At 41.7% G+C, this 17,876-nt stretch overlaps 2 protein-coding genes across 5 annotated transcripts; both read right to left on the minus strand.

Moving 5' to 3' along the window:
- Positions 1–1,907: 1,907 nt before the first annotated feature.
- Positions 1,908–3,264, minus strand: hoxd3a (homeobox D3a). Of its 4 annotated transcripts, XM_073473648.1 has the most exons (3): positions 2,793–3,264; positions 2,717–2,737; positions 1,908–2,656 (listed from the first exon to the last, which is right to left on the minus strand). In XM_073473648.1, the coding sequence occupies exons 1-3, from the start codon at positions 3,262–3,264 to the stop codon at positions 1,908–1,910; spliced, it is 1,242 nt and encodes a 413-aa protein (XP_073329749.1). The 4 variants fall into 4 exon arrangements, with proteins under 4 accessions (XP_073329749.1, XP_073329752.1, XP_073329751.1 ...); XM_073473651.1 differs by lacking the exon at positions 2,717–2,737 and having other exon boundaries at positions 2,817–3,264; XM_073473650.1 differs by lacking the exon at positions 2,717–2,737 and having other exon boundaries at positions 1,908–2,640; positions 2,795–3,264.
- Positions 3,265–12,566: 9,302 nt separating this feature from the next.
- Positions 12,567–13,762, minus strand: hoxd4a (homeobox D4a). Its single transcript, XM_073473652.1, has 2 exons — positions 13,291–13,762; positions 12,567–12,865 (listed from the first exon to the last, which is right to left on the minus strand). The coding sequence occupies exons 1-2, from the start codon at positions 13,760–13,762 to the stop codon at positions 12,567–12,569; spliced, it is 771 nt and encodes a 256-aa protein (XP_073329753.1).
- Positions 13,763–17,876: the final 4,114 nt, after the last annotated feature.

The following is a 17,876-nucleotide window of genomic DNA, read 5'->3' on the forward strand; positions in this document are numbered from 1 at the left end:
CTGCACGGGTTTAAAGTCGCTGATGATTTCTGATGCGCTCTCAAATCCGAGGATGTATCATCTCAGAAAATGTGAACACAGAAGGTTTTTTTTCTTTCTTTCTTTTTCTTTAAACTCTCCCCACCATTACAGATTGGGGCTGCTCGGTTTGAAATGTGTTACTTGGATTTGGAATGCAAATGCTTTGTTCACAAGGAGGAGGGATCAGCGAGGAGCCTGAAAGCGACGAGTTTTTGATTAATGAGCTTTGAAATGGCTCTCCAGGAGCAATAAAGGATGAACTGCTCTCTCTCTCTCTCTCTCACACACACACACACACACACACGCACACACACACATATATACACACGCACATCCATCGTTGCATCATTCCCAAAGTCAAAGCATGTTTTTTTCTTTCTTTCTTTTTGTTTTGTTTGTTTTTTTGTTTGTTTTATTGTCACCAATCTGCTCTGCCAGACACAGGACACATTTCTCTACTTCCAATTTATAAAAAAATGATTTTTGAAGATGAGTCTCAGTGTGCACCAATCAATTAGACAGCCAGTGATTAGGCTTATAGGAAAATGGAGCTTATATTCTCTTGTCCCGGCTCATGGGGAGGTAATCATGTGGCCGAGACTAAAAAAAAAAAAAAGATAAGTGACATGTGGAAGATGCAAAAGGCCCTCATCCCAATTGAACATCAATAACCTGCAGAGGCTTTTCTACCGCTGAAATGCACTTTGCATTGGAAGCATAGAGCCGTCTGATGAGTTTTAGATATCCTGGTGTCTAATTATTGATCGGCTCTCCCTGTTTGGACCGTACAGTACAGCTGTGGAGTCAATAAGAGTCCTCTGTATTGTTGCCTGACAGTTTCAAAAGGAATGAAAACAATCAGAAACAAACAAACAAACAAAAAAAGATCAATAAAATGCAATAAAAAATACAAGTTTGAGCACTTTATTTACAAAATGTTAAACACAATAAAATATAACATTTCAATATCATTAGGGTTTCATAAATTTATGGATATCCAACTGAATGGAATAACAATGGAAGACGAAATAAAGAATAGCAATGGACTACACGAAATGACATGCTGGTGTGTATAATATTTCATACTTCGATAGTCTACGTTTTGTTTAAGGTTTGACACAAGATTAACCATGGACATATAGTGGTGTTTATACACTATAAAATGCCCCATTTATCCCAGATTTACAATTAGAAATGCTCTTTATCAACAATACACTGCGAGTCATAGCATTTTCCAAACCCTGTTTTGCCAACACTTTCCAAGTGCACTGATCTGTCCAATCTTACAAAAAACTCCACACTTATAAATACTCGCATAGAAACGATAAATAATGTGCAATACAAAAGTTATTAAATAATAAATATGCTATATGCTAGTACGAAAAGATTATGCCAAAAAAAATAAAAATAATACAAAATAAATAAATAGGAGGATGCCCGTGAGGAGAGTGAGATCCTGACAAACAGACGAGAAAATTTCCCCTAAAAGTCCTTCTTCTCTAAAGATGAGCTTCTACTTTTCGTGATCTACAAGACTTACCTTCAAGTAACGGCATGAAATATTCAGTCAAAAAAAAAAAATTTGCGCATTGCACTTAAGAAAAACCCAAAAAAAGTAACACCAGGCTAGTCTGCCTCTGCGCATCCTCAAATATTCAAGAGAAATGGACAAAGCTGTATTATTTAGAAAATAATTACACAATAGCATTAATAGTAATATCAATAATACTGTAATAATACACACGACTCGCTTGGAGTGTAGTTATTAGACTAGTGAGGTAATAAAAAGAGCGCAACATAATTTTGGCACACATACACACACGCGCGCACGCACCCACACGCACGCACGCACACACACACACACACACACACACCGGAACCACATATTACAAATGCGTGAGTTTAGGCGCTTCCTGAATCCTTCCCTGAGACGCTTGGTGAGAGGTGAGGTCTGTGTATGTGGGATGGGGATCACAGGGTCCATGATGGTGGTTTCCTGGGATCTGAGCGGCACAGCTGTAGTCCACGCTGGTGGATGAGGGGTGGGGAAGATGGCCGAGGTTGAACATGGGGCCCGAGGCTGGCATGGAATCAACAAAATTCCCACCCACGTAAACGGGGCTGCCTTGCAAATTGGCGTTGGCAAAGCCGCCGTTGCTCTGCATGCCGTGGTGTTCGTACTCGGCGCCCGGGTACCTCTTCTGTTGCGGGATGCAGCCACCCAAGGGCGCCGTGTACGCGGCCAAGCCGTACATGTTCTGCTGGGGTTTGGCGAAGGACGGGGGCGAGGGCGCGTCATAGCTGAGGCCGTTCTGGAGCTGGCCCGAGTATCCAATGTGATTCGGGCCACTCAGCGGCGGGCTTCTGTCCGGGGAGTGTCCCAGGGGAGAGTGTGCGAGTCCTTTAGACTTCTGGTCCTTTTTGTATTTCATCCTCCTGTTTTGAAACCAGATCTTTATTTGGCGCTCGGTGAGGTTCAACAGATTCGCCATCTCCACTCTCCGAGGGCGACAAAGGTAGCGGTTAAAGTGAAACTCCTTCTCCAGCTCCACAAGTTGCGCGCTCGTGTAGGCAGTTCTGACCCGCTTGGAGGCTGGTCCCGGCGGGCTCTTCTCATCACTCACCTCTCCACCACCTGTGAAGGAACACACAGAGCCATTTTATTACCAAAGCAATCATAAACTGTAAGCACAACAAGGCCCAGTCCACCCCCACCCTCCTCTTCCCTCTCATACACACACACACACACACACACACACACACACACACACACACGTCTCCATCCTGATCTCTACCTGAGGTGGTGCAGTTGTTGCTCTTCTGCTTGGCGTTCTGCCGGGTCTCCTTCATCCAGGGGAAGATCTGCTTGGTGAGGGCAGGTGTGGCGCTGTTGGAGGCGCCGCCGGATGGAGATTTCTTCTTCTGGGTTGCAGAGCTGTTGGAGCTGGGAGAGGATGCGGACAGCGGAGGAGCCTGCTGCTCCACGATACTCGTTGCCTGGCTGCTGCTGCTGCTGCTCTGACTGCTGCTCTGCCGCATGCAGTCCCCGTTCAGGTCACTGTCTTTGAGGGTCGGTGGCCGGACAGAGGAGGTCTGGATGGGACACACCGAGCCCTGGTAGTCACTGTCGATGTTAGCAGTAGGGTAGGACTGGTGAGCGGGGCCATAGTTGTAGGAGTCAGGTTTGGGGTAGGTGTAGCCTCCAAAAAGTCCAGAGTTATCGTAGTATGTTGCTTTCTGCATTTTGTGGATTCAAAGCCAATAAGGAAGTGCAACTCTATCCAATGGCATGGATGTTGTTTATTCACGTGATTGGTGTTTCCCACCGTTGCTCCAGTCTGTGACCTATAAAGAGAAATACATCAGAGTCGTCTGGGCACACATGAATAAGGCCCACACTCATTATAGCTGCAGCTTCCTCAACATCAATCCACCGACTGGCTGAGATTCATGCTTTAAATAATTCACAATAAACCAGGAGAATCACTCTACTTGGCCCTCTAGATTATCTATTAAATTATAAATCACCAGCTGCCTCTACAGTGTCTGGAGCAGTGACACATCTCCCAGCTCCAGATCTGAGCCCGTCCGACTCATTTCTTTCTTGGCACAAAACAGTTAAAGTTTAACTTGCGCTAAAAGCGACCCTCTGGGAGGCTTTAGGAGTCCCTCACAAAATGAGCTGAATCAGCATTTGACACACACATACACACAATACCCTTTTCACTAATCACAAGGCCTGACAAAGCCCGTCATGCATTGTTCCCTGTAGCAAGAAATATATAGCCCACCAACCAAGGCCGCGCGCATGCGTTTGGATCACATGTTTACGCACAGAGAGAGGCTCGATATTAATCCTCCTCCTCTGGTGTTTGTTATTAATGTTAATATCAAAAGAGAGAGATAGAGAGGGGAAGTAAATATGATGTTTCATTAGACTCAACACAGATATTTCAGCTGCTTGTTCATGCAAAATTAATTTTTAAAGGTGCACTCTGTAGTTTTGGGGAAGAAATTTAAAGCAGAAGAGAAAGATCTTCACTGACTGATTTTAAAAAAAACTGAATAAACAAACTCTTTCTTTTCATGGCTGAATAAACTGCATAAACAAACTGATTTTAAAGGACAACACAGTTTCATACTGTTTCACTTTGTTTATATTTGGCGGACCCTGCCACCTTTCTATCTACAAACCATATTTTCCTCTGAGAACAGCTCGTTTATTCAGCTATGGAGAAAATAAATATGTATGAGTTTGTATCATTACCTCATTAATATTGTAAATATTAAAATTCTGAGTTTGAATCTCTTCTCCAAAACTACATAGTGCCCCTTTAATTCTAAACAAGAACATTTAATTATTGTGATTCTGGTGGATATTTTCTATGTCAGCCACGTTTGTTTTAAGAATATAAATAAGTAACGCTTGCTTTGTAACTAAGCTGAAACAGAAATATCAAAGGGCCCTGCTTGCTTGCTTGCTTGCTTGTACTGTATGTTGGTGGCTTGAGGAGGTGCAGCCCGCGCCGTGCATAACAATTGCACCTGTCAGTGTGGACCGCGGCAAAATTTATGACCGCAAATGTTATGGTTGTAAACGGCCTCAGAGAGGAATGAAAAGCAAAACACTCCTCGAGACTCGCAGCCCCTCAGAAGTGTAAAACTAAGCGTAGGAGGAAGGCAAGGGAAAGAATTTCATACTCGGCGACTTCTCCCGTGCAGAGGCTCGGTTTATAAATGATGCCTCCATTCTGGCTCAGCGCGAGTCTGCAGCCAAACGAGCCGGGGCGAGGTGAAACACTGGAGATATTTCAGGCAGGGGATGTTTGGTGAGGACGCGTTAAAATGTAGAGAAATCCAGGGATGAAGCGGTGAAACTGTTCCTGATTTTATTACTTTTATAATTTGCATGTTTTTCAGTTAATGTGTGAGAACAATGCAAAGATTATTCATGTTTTTTTTTTGGTTTGTTTGTTTGTTTTTACAGTTGTTTTTCTTGTGGATAAATAGTTTTAGGCTTTTTTTTTTTTTTTGAATGGGACTCTGGCCTGCGCAAATAATTACCCGCACAGGCTGTGTTAAAGTCATCCCTCATGTCTGTTTTGGTGATTTAAGCCTCCTGTGCCACACTGTGAGCGTTAATATGTAGCCTAATAACAAATCACCCCTTCACCTTGTTAGCAGTTGGCCGTGCTGCCTTGTCCACTCCCTTCATTAAAGAAATGTTACTCACCGAAATCTGCGCAAATCTGTTTTATATCCTTCACGCATTCATCACTGCTGCCACCTCGACCTGCAAGAGAAATAAAATAAGTGTTTTTTCCCCTTTTTAATTCACATTCAAACATGGGCCTCCAATTCGACGCATACAAGCAGAATTTATACAAAGAAAATAAAGATCAGGACAATTATTCTCCATCATTTAAAAAACAAAGCTCAAGTAAAAAAATATATATATTTTAATTCAAATTATTCCTGAGCTAATAAGATGTATTTTCTCATTTCATCTGATGTTTTCCCTTTTTTTCATTTTGCTAAATTGGACCACGTATGGCACTTTTTTTAAAAGTGAAGAAAGAGAGAGAGAAAAGTCTTACATGTGCACTTTTTTTTTTTCAGCACAAAGAGCCAGCCCAAATATTTAGCAGTCATAAGCTTTTTTAGGTGACCTTTGGGTCATTCAGCATTAAGTCAAAGTTTAATGAACAACGAGCAGTTTGGCTTCAAGTAGCCTCAAGTCTGAAACTAAATTCAAAGCAGCTTTTCAGCGCTGACTGAAACACAGGACCCGGCGGCCAGAGAGCAGAAATTAAACCTCAGAAAATCTTTTTTTTTCCTAAATGTGTGAGTGAGAAAACTCTTCTGTTTTATTATCTCATCTGAGGATATTTGCTTGAAATCTCAGATTCCTTCGATGTGGGAATATTTGTTAAAGCTGGTCGATAATCTGCGCCTGAAGTGCTTTTTAAACACACTGGGCTACTAGTAGCAGACATGGTCCTCTTTTCAGACAGCAGTGTTTTTCGCCTACGCGTTGTTACGGTAAGTTTGGTTCACACAATGGGCCGGACTCGAGTGTCGAGTGTTTATTATCCCTGTGAATCGTTTTTCTGCGGCTTAGCCCTCCAAAATCTGCTCATATTAACAGCTAAAACAGGCGAGAGAGGTTGAGAGTTATTGTTGGAAAAATGTTTGCTGCGTCCAGTTGATCATTGTGAGATTAAAGCGTCGATTTTATTGTAATAACATGTGTCCAAGGTCTGTTTTACGTGCAGATAAATGCGAGCTGCTCACATAATACGAAACCACAAGTAGGTTTCTGCTTTTAGTAAAAATCGGTAGAAATTCAGCACAGACGCCCCATCACGAGTATAATGTTTATAAAGATGTGGTGCACGTAAATTAAACGTTTATCCATTAAAGTGTCAGCAGATTGTTAGTAAAATGTAGAATAATCAACTTAAACATAAGCTTTTATTGTCTTTGCGACTCAGGCCTACAGAAAAATATTCACATTCAACTAAATACAAGTGAGCCAAAAAAAAATAAAAAATAAAAAACGTCTCCAAATAGAAAGAAAATCTGAACTATTTGCCTTTATCCTTGGTCACTATCCAGCCGGGCGATCCTTTCAAACATCAAATATGAATTCATGTATAAATATAACGTTGCAGCTTAACAAAGCCATACAGCTGAAACCACATAAATCACCGCAAACGCCACTGTGACGATAAGACAACAAATTAATGTGATTTACGATCCAAGAGCCAAAAAGAAAAGTTCCTCTCCTCTCTCTTCTTCTTCTTCTTCTTCTTCTTCTTCTTCTTCTTCTTCTTCCTCCTCCTCGGAGCCGCTTCTCATCGAAACGTGAATTCAGCTGAAAAAAGCGCAGGACTCAATCTGTCGATAATATTTGAACGCGCTTTCTCACCCCCCAAAAAATATGAATGTGCTGTAGAGGAGCCGGCTGTGTGGACTCCATATCCACCACACGGTCTCCGACATTAACAAGCATCGCCTCCTTGAGTGGAATAAATCACATATATTTCCTTGCATTATATTAACCCGTGGTTAAAGGTTGCTTTCTGCCATGCAGTTGCTTACCTGCGAATCAATTCATCATAAAGCAGTCCCCCTCTCAGCATCAGTTCCTTTCCACGCAGTCTCTAGAATAAATCCTTCACCCTTTGTCTGTAGACAATGCTGTCCTAAACCTGATCTTGCTGTTTTTCAGACATTTCCATATACCAATGGAGACAGTATTCCCGAAAGAATGGAAGGACTCGCATTCAACTACCAATAAAAAGCGAACAAGGTATCCTTATTCCAGAAAAAAAAAATCCCTGGCAATCAATCACCCATTGAAATATACAGGAATTCAGAGCAGGATAGGCCTGAGCACATTTGGAGCTTTAACATTAGGAGATTTTGGGGTGTTTCGGAAGCTTTGTGATGACAAATAAAGGCGCTGCCTTAAGATACAGGCATATTTGTTCACGTGATTGTTCTCTTCTTCAACCGAGCCTTACCTCACCAATCCATTTTGATAAAGGGTGGCGTTTATTTCCTCATCTGAGCTGTGTGAAAATGTTGCACTGCCTATTTCTTTTCATCTCCTTCTGAATTTTGTGAGGATTGGAGCTCGCCTGCACTTAAACACAAGCATTACGTGCTATTTGTTGAGGTACTGAGGATGAGAGATGCTGTCTCAGAGAGGTGGCTTCAGCGTCTTTAGTGCAGCGTGTGTGCCTATATTTTCACCAATTTATGTGCAATTTAAGTGTGATTGCAGCTTTTAAATTTTTTTTGCATTTTCTCCTATATAAACAGTCCGCAATTTCACAATAAAACGCGTAAAGTGGGCCTTAAACGCACCACATTGAAGTATTTACGGATAATATTCTCAAACGCTACTAATTACACTTTCTGTCTGTGTCCTATTAAGTCGCCCAATGATGTTTCATGTGCACTTCTTTTGTTTTAAAAATGATTCATGAAATAAACGACATGTGGTGTTGTTTTTTTTCTTCTTCCAGCTGGGACTGGATTGTATTCAAATAAACCACATTATCATCTTTTGTTTGTTGTGTCTGTCCTCACTCAAACGCTGCTGAAACACAAAGGGATGGAGAGAAGTGTCCTCTCCTGCATTGTTTTTCAATATTAACAATAGCACGGTTTGATATCCAATAAATAAATATATTGGGAAAAGACCAGGATGAATTGGAAGAGGAAGAATTCGGAGCCGCAGAGAGCGTCGGCTGTGTTCAGCGGTGGGTTATCTAAGAAGAAGAAGCAGAAGAAGAAGGATGCAGGACTGGTAGCGACGCAGCATATGTTCAGAGGGGTAATAAAAGTGAAAGATTTACAGTTTTCGCCCGGCCCCCCAACAGCCTCGCACCCTTTCAGGAATTACTGGGAATGATTTACAAGGAGGCAGAACTGTCAGCCTGCCCCAAAACTTCAGAGACTTCTTCTTCTTCTTCTTCGACTTGGAAAATCAGAATCAAATCTCCCCCCGCGAACAATAAAAACAGCAGAAATCGACTCTCACGCAAAGAAGCAAAATAAAAACAAGCTGCTGTTTATCTCGTGTTGAAAACTTGCACAACATAAAAGACACGTTCACTTATACTTTGCGAGCAAGATACAAGAATGTTGAATTTTACTTGTCTTTAAAAAAAATAGAATAAAAATTGTTAAAATGATTGCGAATAAAGACTGAGTGGGCCCAGTGTGTCCGAGAGAGCATCCATAAATACATGTCACTACCCTTTAGTTTTTACCATTTATCCTATCAGTCCCTTTCGACATATACAAGCGAGCTCAAAAAAGAAAAAAAAAACTACCATTTGTGATATATTAAATCAAAAAGAAGAAGAAGAAGAAGAAGAAGCAGGAGAAGAAGAAGCAGAAGAAGAAGACATGCACACAGCGACTAAGCACAGCCTCAGAGCGCACACACCAAAGGCAGCAATTTATCAAATATCACGACATTTGATATCGTCATTTACCAGCTCGGCCAACATGGAAAATGCTGAAATATTTACCTACCCAAGCATCCATCGGTTCGGATGTGTCGCTAAAGTGCGGGGCTGTAACGCTTGAAGCCGGGTATCGGATATTATTTTCTTGGGGGATCTCTTCAGTTTTCAAGTCTGATAGAGTCCTTGCGATTAATGACGACGCCGTGTTTCTAGGGGGACGTGCTGCATTAATTATTTAGACAATCACGTGGTCGAGAATAGAGAGCGGAGTGGTATAGTCTCTGGATTATATCTCTGAATGCAGACAGCGCACTTTAATATATCTTAGGGGGGTTGTCTGGCTTCGGAGAGGCTTCTGCGAGAAAACAGCTGGAAATCAAATATGGCCGGATGGAGAGCGACGACGTTGTATTCCTGCACTGGGTGCAGTGTCATTGAAAATGGCACTGCCTTTGGCTCCCATTTATTGCTGTTCAGACATGTAGGTCAGTGTGGCTACACACTGTACGTTGTAGTAGGCTGCTCTGACCTGATAACTGCTGGAGGAAACTGGGATGTGTTTTCATTTGATTTCACGTTTGAATAAAAGAGAAAACCACAGCTTGTGTTTGATATGAGACGGATTTAAAATAAAAAACCTTATATTAAATATATGTATATTAGTTAGATTAGTTGTCCAATTGTGCCAATAGCACCCCCCCCCCCTCCCCTCCCATCCCCCACTCCTCTCACTCATCCCCCCCCCCCTCCCTCCCTCTCTCCCCCCCTCTCCCTCTCATCCTCCCCTCAGCATCTATGTGCAGATCATTTATGGCAGGATGGTGGATTGGAAGCATCACTTTGTCTCAGCTTCTCTCTGAATCTATATATGACACGAGCCTCCACTTTTTACACGTACACAGGCACATAAGAGCCCGTGCACGCCGTATGGGCCCGCGCGTGCTCAGTGGGGATCAGACAGTGGTCACTGGGGATGAAAACAGCGCTGAGAGGCTCGAGATTGTCTTTCCACATGTCTGTTTATGACCACTTTTGTTTGTGTCACAACTGATTGTGTAGCGTGGAGGGTCGGAGGTCAGAGCTGCAGTGGGTCATATTCAATAAAGGTATAAGTTGTGGAGCACGAGGGGAGTTTGATATCAGATTGATATAGTTATATAGTTGTTTATTTTGTGTGTGAAACAGTTTGTGATGAATGCCGCGTAATCTGGTTTTGGAGCAGGAGCAGCCCCTCTGACAGAGTTTTTGTTTGTCAGTTTGAACATTTGTGTTTCTATATAATAAAGACTTATGTGATTCTTATGTGACTCAAGTCAAAGTCTCAGTTTTCACTGAATAAAATCACCTTGAGAAGCTCCACTGAGAGCTCATGAGGATGTTTTTTTGTCGCGCAACCAAGCCGCTCGTTTCCATATAAGAGCTAATGAATGAAAATTAAGACAAAGAATAGTATAAACTCATTATTTAATGGTTTTAAAAAAAATATTTGCTTCACTTATCGTGGAGGAATAATATTTTTGCTCGTAAATGTCACCCTTGACGCAGGAGAAGAGGCTGAATTTGCCCATGCAGCGCACATTTGGTGCATCTGTGAATGTTTGGTAAAAAAAAGGGGGCTCAAATGGCTCCACGTGCTTAGAAGAAAGACTCCTTTCCCATCAAACGTGATCCTTTTGTAAATGGCGCAAAACGAATGACGAAATAACCCCATAAAAATGAAAATATAATACGTTTTTGAGCAATTTGGAGGAATTATAAAATACCACAGTGGCGCCGGGAAAATCCATTTCCTCACAATCAAAATATTTCTGAGAGGAGAAATTAAAAAGAAATCTCGACAAAGTGCCCACTGCAAACATTTAAATGCATAATCAGTAGAAATCTTTATTTTTTTCCAATATACTTCTCGCATCTCAATGCACAATACAAGGTAGAAAGCATGTACAAAAATAAAACCAAAAAGATTGCATATTGACATGAGGAGACAAATGCACAAATCAGAACCTTCTGGGGGCTTCGACCTGATATAAATACTGTTAAAACTGTGGGATTCACGCACTGACTCTTTGCTTTGAATGCTTTGGCTTTCTTCTTTTTTTGTTTTCTTGAAGTGTGGAAAAAGCGCTCCAAACCAAAGCGAGCAGCGCCTGGGAGAGAAAATGCTGCTTGTCCGGCGGGTCAGGGGGTGTTGGGGTCAGTCCTTGCGGCTGAAATGTGTCCCCTGGATGAACCTGCCACTGCTGCTTTGTCGACCTTCGGCTGAAATACCTTTTCAAGCTTCTCATCGTGAAGACTTCAGAAAGAAGACCTCCTCGGACTGGGAGAGCTTTGGGGCTTTTTTGTGTGTGTGTGTGTCCGAAGACAATGACGGTAGAAAACCAGAAATATCTGCCTTGAAAGGTGACGTGAAAGCCCCCCTCGGTTTTAGCTCGGTGTAAATGAAAAACTCGGAAGATTCCCACATTTTAACTAAGACTAAAACTTTGCATAAAGCCATGCTAATAATGCACATATTTTTTTTTTTTAGATTAATAAAAGTTTAACGAATACTTTTAATTAGAATTGTGTGTGTGTGTGTGTGTGTGTGTATGTGTGTGTGTGTGTGTGCTATACGAAAATGTACACGTTTCTTTTTAAACAAATAAATAATGACGTAAAAAATCATATTATGAAAAATAGACACTTCTACTCCTAAGTAACCTGGATTTCCGATGAGAAACATCCAATATCAATCCGATGCCATGCAGGAACAAATGATCTTTCATATCAGAGTTTCGAGAGAGCCTCTGAAAATGTACACTGTTTACACAGATGTCAGGAGAGATTTATAAGGGCACTCAGAATAGTATGCACACAGGAATGTCTTGCTTTTTGGGAATAATATTTAGGCTCCGAAAATTTCAAAGCTTTATTGTACAAAATAAGTTAAAAACATAAAGGAGTCACAAAGATCTGAGGGATTCACGGGTTGTTGGGTTTTTTTGTCTTTGTTTTTTTGCAGCTAAACGAAAGTAGGTTGTGTTAGGCGTGCTGTGTGGAAATAATGCTTCCTTCAAGTATATATATATATGTATAAATATATATTGTGCGTTTTAATGTGAAGATTCAATCGGAGAAAAAAAAACTGAAATAACGAACGAAGGACTTCCCTGTTCATGGTGAAGTAATTAAATGTTTCAACCAGCGTGAATCCACGTGAGAGGAGCAGAAACACTTTGTTTTAAACCCATGAAATCAGCCGAGGTTTGCTCATTAAACGTCCACAGAGGGGAGGGAAACGTCCAAAACAAATTAAATACCCAAAAAAAAAAAAAAAAAAAAAATCAAAGGCTTGTTTCGATGTTTTTGAGTCTCTCAAGAAAAAGAGGCTCAACTTTCAAACTCAAGGCTGATTGATTTTTTTCTGACTCTGTCTTGAGTCAAAAAAAACACTGCTGGGGTCATTTTTGTTAAATAAAAAAAAGGCTAAAAACGACATCAGTCCATGCAAAAGTCAGATGCAACCCAAGTCTCTTTTTTATGTACAGTTAATTTCTAAAAGCCACCTCTCTCCTTGTCTTATAATGACGTGATATCAGTCTGGCTGTCCTTCTGAATGCTCTGCAGATGGCTGGAGGCTGGTGCAGATCTGCCCTTGGTGTTGGGCAGTTTGTGATCTTTCTTCCATTTCATCCGTCTGTTCTGAAACCAGATTTTGATCTGCCTCTCGGAGAGACAAAGAGTGTGGGCAATCTCAATCCGCCGCCGCCTGGTCAGATACCTGTTAAAATGAAACTCCTTCTCAAGCTCCAGAACCTGCTGCCGGGTGTAAGCTGTTCTGGACCGTTTGGGCTCGGATCCTGTGTAGTCCGGGTTCACTGGGAGAAAGAAAACAGAAGAGGAGGAAGGAAAAAAAAAGAAAGTCACCAAATGTGGCCAAAGCAGCATGCAGGCAAAAAACAATACAGCATGAGGAGTCTCTCTCTCTGCACCCGGGGCGCTCAAACTTTAAGGAAACGCACAAGGAAGAGAGGCGAGGAAATAATGAAGGATTTAAGCTGAATTTAAGCAGATTTGCTGCAGATTTAAGCTCCATTACAAGCGGTCAATATGTGTTTTCAGGAGCTTTCAGGCGCTCACCTAGCGGCCTATTTCCTGAGCTATAAAAATTTATGACTTGTGTAATTGGCGAGGCCTTTCAAAGACTCTCATAAATATTACACTGAATGATTCCTGAAGTACAGGTCTCAGCTGCTCCATAAGAGAAGTACTAGTAGCCTAGTAGTAGTAGTAGAAATCTTACCGGTAGTTACGTGGACTTTCTTCATCCAGGGGTAAACTACTGCAGGCTGCTTGGCTTGTATCCCATTTTGGCTCTTTGTGTTTTGTTGCTGTCCACAAGTCCGAGGTCCGGACACTTGGACCGGGGGCCCTGGCTCAGTCTGTGCGTTAAAAGGGCTCGACTGGCCGGATCTCTCTTGCACATGACCCCGTGGCTGCACTGTGCTGGAGTCCTGCACAGTGTTGCAGCTGAAGGGCTGCTCCGTGTAGTTTGACCGTGGGTAGATCCCTGCATGGTGAAAGTCTGTGTCCTGCGTTGGACTGAAGTAGTCCGAGCCCTGCTCAGGTATATAGTTATTTTGTGAATATTCCTCGCACGGAGGAAATTTGGGATCCACATACTTGGAGTTCACCATATACGAACTCATGGCCATTAATTTCTGAAGGTAGAAAATACTAATTTTTCTCGAGTTGTCTTTTTTTCCTCCCTCCATAAAGCCCTCCTACTTGGTGTCAACTGAATAAAGTTAGCGAACCATGTGACCAGATCGGCCAATCGAGGTGATGCTGGTCCATAAACGGGTAAACATACAACTAAAAGCAATTTCGTCTAACTTAGGAGGAACCAGAATTAGACCCTGGTGGAAAAAAACAAACAAATATCGACCCGAAGCATCTGCGTGCGCATTTTGGATCATAAAATCGCGTTCTGGAAAAATAATTAAAAACACACGTAGCTCCAATTTACTTTAATATTTAACTTTAAAAATGATAAAAACAAATAAACATGGGAAATAAGAAACAGAAGGTGTTTTTATCCGAGCGGAAAAAAAAGAAATATATCTCAGTTTCTCAGCTCTAACTTGAAGGCATGGAGTTGAACAGAGACAGCAACAAAAGCTACAAAAAGCCCCGTGGCATAAAAGCAGCGAATAATGACTGAGGACAATTGATGGACACTGTCTTTGTCAAGAAGGGGTCATCCAAAAGTTACACGAATCTCATCACTTCATCTGCTCCCATCCCTTTGAAAAAAAAAAGAGGATCCTATTGGCCAGCAGCAGCAGCAGCCTCTGGGAATCAATAATGTAGAGACACAAACGACTCACAGGAGGGAGAAGCTACAGCTGGAGTGTTGTTGTGGCTTTCTTTTTAGCAAATACCGCTCTGGTATTTCATCCAAACACAGAGAAATAAACAGGAAATAAAAGCCCCCTCTTGATTATGTGTGTTTCATGTGAAGCATTCTGCGGATTAAAGAGTTGAAACACGCCCCTGAGCTCTTATTCTGAAATATGTGCTGCTGTCAGATTTACGCCCTCATTCATAACCTGTCACTGTAGCTTCTGACAGCACATGCGCACCAGGCACCTGATAAATGGCAATAAGTCAATAAATCGAAGTTTTTTCATCGACCATATACTCCCCTAGAATCGAATCTGTGACTGTGGTTTCATCACACAAATTCGGTTCTACAGGGTATATATAGACGACGGCAAGCGACACCGGCCACTCTTTAGCAACACGACCGCAGGAGCTTTATTTGTGGCCAAGCAACATTCACAAAGTGGCTCAGAGTCAGGATAAACAGAAACATCAGAGGAGCAAGGTTACATGAGGAAAGAAGAGGGCGAAAATGCGCTCTGGGGAAGTCTTATTACAGGCTGTAATAATGTCTTTTAACACATTTTGATGGTTTCCTTTCTCTGACATAAGCATCTCCTTGAGTTTAGAGGCTTCTGTGATCTTTATGTTGTTGGTTTGAACCAAAGTTGGCCGCACAGTAGCTTTAAAAGTCATGTCAGTGGGCCACAGGCTCCATTTGCAATCCTCTGCAATTTTAAAGAGGCACTATGTAGTTTTAGAGAAGAGGTTCAAACTCAGAAGTGTAATATTTACAATATTAATAAGGCAGTAATACAAACTCAGAAATGTCTATCTTTTCCATAAGTGATTAAACAAGCTGTTCTCAGAGGAAAATAAGGTTTGAAGCTAGAAAGGTGGCAGGGTCCACCAAATATAAACAAAGTCAAACAGTATGAAACTGTGCTGTCATTTAAGATAAGTTCGTTAATACAGTAATGGAAATAAAAAGGGTTTGTTTGGCATAATAAAATCAGTCTACCAGTCTCTTTCCTCCCCAGAGCTACATGAGGCACCTTTAAGCAGAAAAATGAGAAGAAAAAGACAGAAACTATCAGCCAGTGTCTCAGGTCAACCGAGGTTTCACTCCAGTAGGTCATCTTCCCTCCATCAAGTTCACAAGAGGAAGAAAAACACCTTCTTTAAATGATCAAAACAACTTTCCACTGGTGTGAGCTGTCACCTCATAATCAAAGATAGCCTCACAGTAACGAAATAAACTCAGATAACTGATACTTGCTGCTAATTCAGAGGAGCTTATCACCACTGCCCCTCCTCGAGAGATGAGGCTGGAGGCCGCCGAGGTCAAACTAAATCATTTACAAACTTATCCAGAAGTTCAATTATTTTGGGGCCTGGTGACAGCTCAAAGGGTGCAAAAGTTTACCAATTCCCCGTCAGCCATTAACTAAAGCTCCATGACGGCCGCTGCAGCTCCCTCTGACACATCCTCACGAGTCACACCAAGCTGGGACGAGTTCAGATATTTTACAAAATAACCAGGACGAGTAGAATTATTTCTTTCAAGTACATGAAAGTAATATTATAATAATGTAATTTCGTTCATATTGTATATCAGCCTCGGTGGGAGAGTTTACAGTCTGATATGTTACATATTCATGGCAGCTACATGGCGCTTTGACTCAGTCACTGTCTAAATTAAATGATTTAATTGTAATGTCAGGTTTGAATTTAGGTCCTTTTGATTTGAGGCACTGGGTTTCCATCACTGTGGGAAAAGCTTTAATAAAGGTTGAGTCAGACGTGTTTTCTTCCTCTTCTAATAAGAAATAAAGGCACGTAGGAAGACCTTAACCAGCTGATTATATTCAGGATGACGCACCAAGTCGTTTAATTTAACGTGACGTTTTGGCCACAGTTATATTTGAGCGTGATTCATCTTGTCAAGTTGAAAGTTATAAATAAAAAATACAATAAATTGATAAATAAAACAGAAGGGATCGATATGAGCGCAGTCAGGACGCATGCGTGTCTTTTTTCTGCTTTACGCTCAAGTTTGAACAAAAACGTAAAATATTCGTTTCAACCACAGTCAAAAAACAAATGAGAGAATCTGTAAAAACTCGGTCTTGATCTTCACATTTCAATATTTGTGAGACAGCCTGACCTGTCTTTCACCTTCCCCTGCCAGTCCTTCAGACGGGTCAAAGCCGAGAAACACAACAAAAGAATGATAAAGTCAGCGTTTCCTGGCAGCTTGTGTTCAACCAAAGGCCAACTAGTCCAGCTTCAGTCTTTTTTCACTACGATTCCTGGATTTTACCGTGAAAAAAGCTGCAAATTGAGAGTTTGAGAGCGACAGAAAACACGAGGCCTATTTAATCTAATTTGCGGGCGAAGTGAGGGAGCATTTCTGACTCATAGAAATGGAAAATAGGGCTTAAATTCCCCCTCTACTTTGAATTCAATATTATTTAACGATTATTAGACGTGTTTTCCATCAGTGAGTGGTGGAATAAATCATTTAAAAGCCCTGCAGAAGAAATGCACCAGGCCTGCAGCGAGTAACAGCCACATAACGTGACAAATAAAAATGAAATATTCTTGTAACCTCGGTGCTGTTTTTAGCTGTTTATTAATTTCGATGTAATTAAAGCTGAAGCTCAGATTGTCACAAAAACGAATTGTGAGCTAGGAAAATTGCAACAGAAGCAGAATTGGCACGTGTTTTATATATATACACATAATTAGGCCTTCCAGATATTTCAACAAATCCTTCAGAAAATCTCAAACAACAGCAGTCTGGGGGACAACAGGTTGATTTCTCCGCCTCCAAGCAAACAAGCACCACAAAGCTATGATCTATAACGACATCATGTAGCAGAGAAGCAGAGCAACAACTTGAACAACACACATCCAACAAAGCATCGATTGAGTCTTAAAAGGTTTAAACCCAAACCGAGCGCCGTAATGAGATTAAACACCATTTCCTTACAGCAGCGCATCATCTAAAGCATCTCTGTTCGTCCTGGACACGCACTGTGGCCGCTTTTAGAGGCAGGAAACAGTGTAGTGTGACATCACACGCCCATAGCACGAGCATAATGATAAAACGCAGCTTACCGCCGAGCCCGCAACACATGGCACAGCACCGAGGAGCAAGCCCGCCGCAGGGAGAGTCCGCCCGGTCCAGTCCGCTGCCAATTGACGCTCTATTCCAACCCATCTGGACCGTCTTACTAATACACAATGAGAATTATATTTTGGCTTGTCAAGTCCCGGGCCATAAAACAAACTTTAATGGCATCACGTGTTTCCTCGCAGCCACTCACAACACCGCGCAGGCCCATAAATAACCCTCAAAGTTGCACTTACTCAATAACGCCGATTACACTGATGTGCACTGAGGAAAAGTCGTGGAGAGGAAGAGAGGAAGCTGGGAGTTTATAGGAAGGTCGCAACTGTCAGGATGTTACTGGGAATAGAAGTGCACTTGGATAAAAA

The sequence above is a fragment of the Pagrus major genome, chromosome 9 (genome assembly GCF_040436345.1).
Source record: "Pagrus major chromosome 9, Pma_NU_1.0".
Taxonomy (NCBI): domain Eukaryota; kingdom Metazoa; phylum Chordata; class Actinopteri; order Spariformes; family Sparidae; genus Pagrus; species Pagrus major.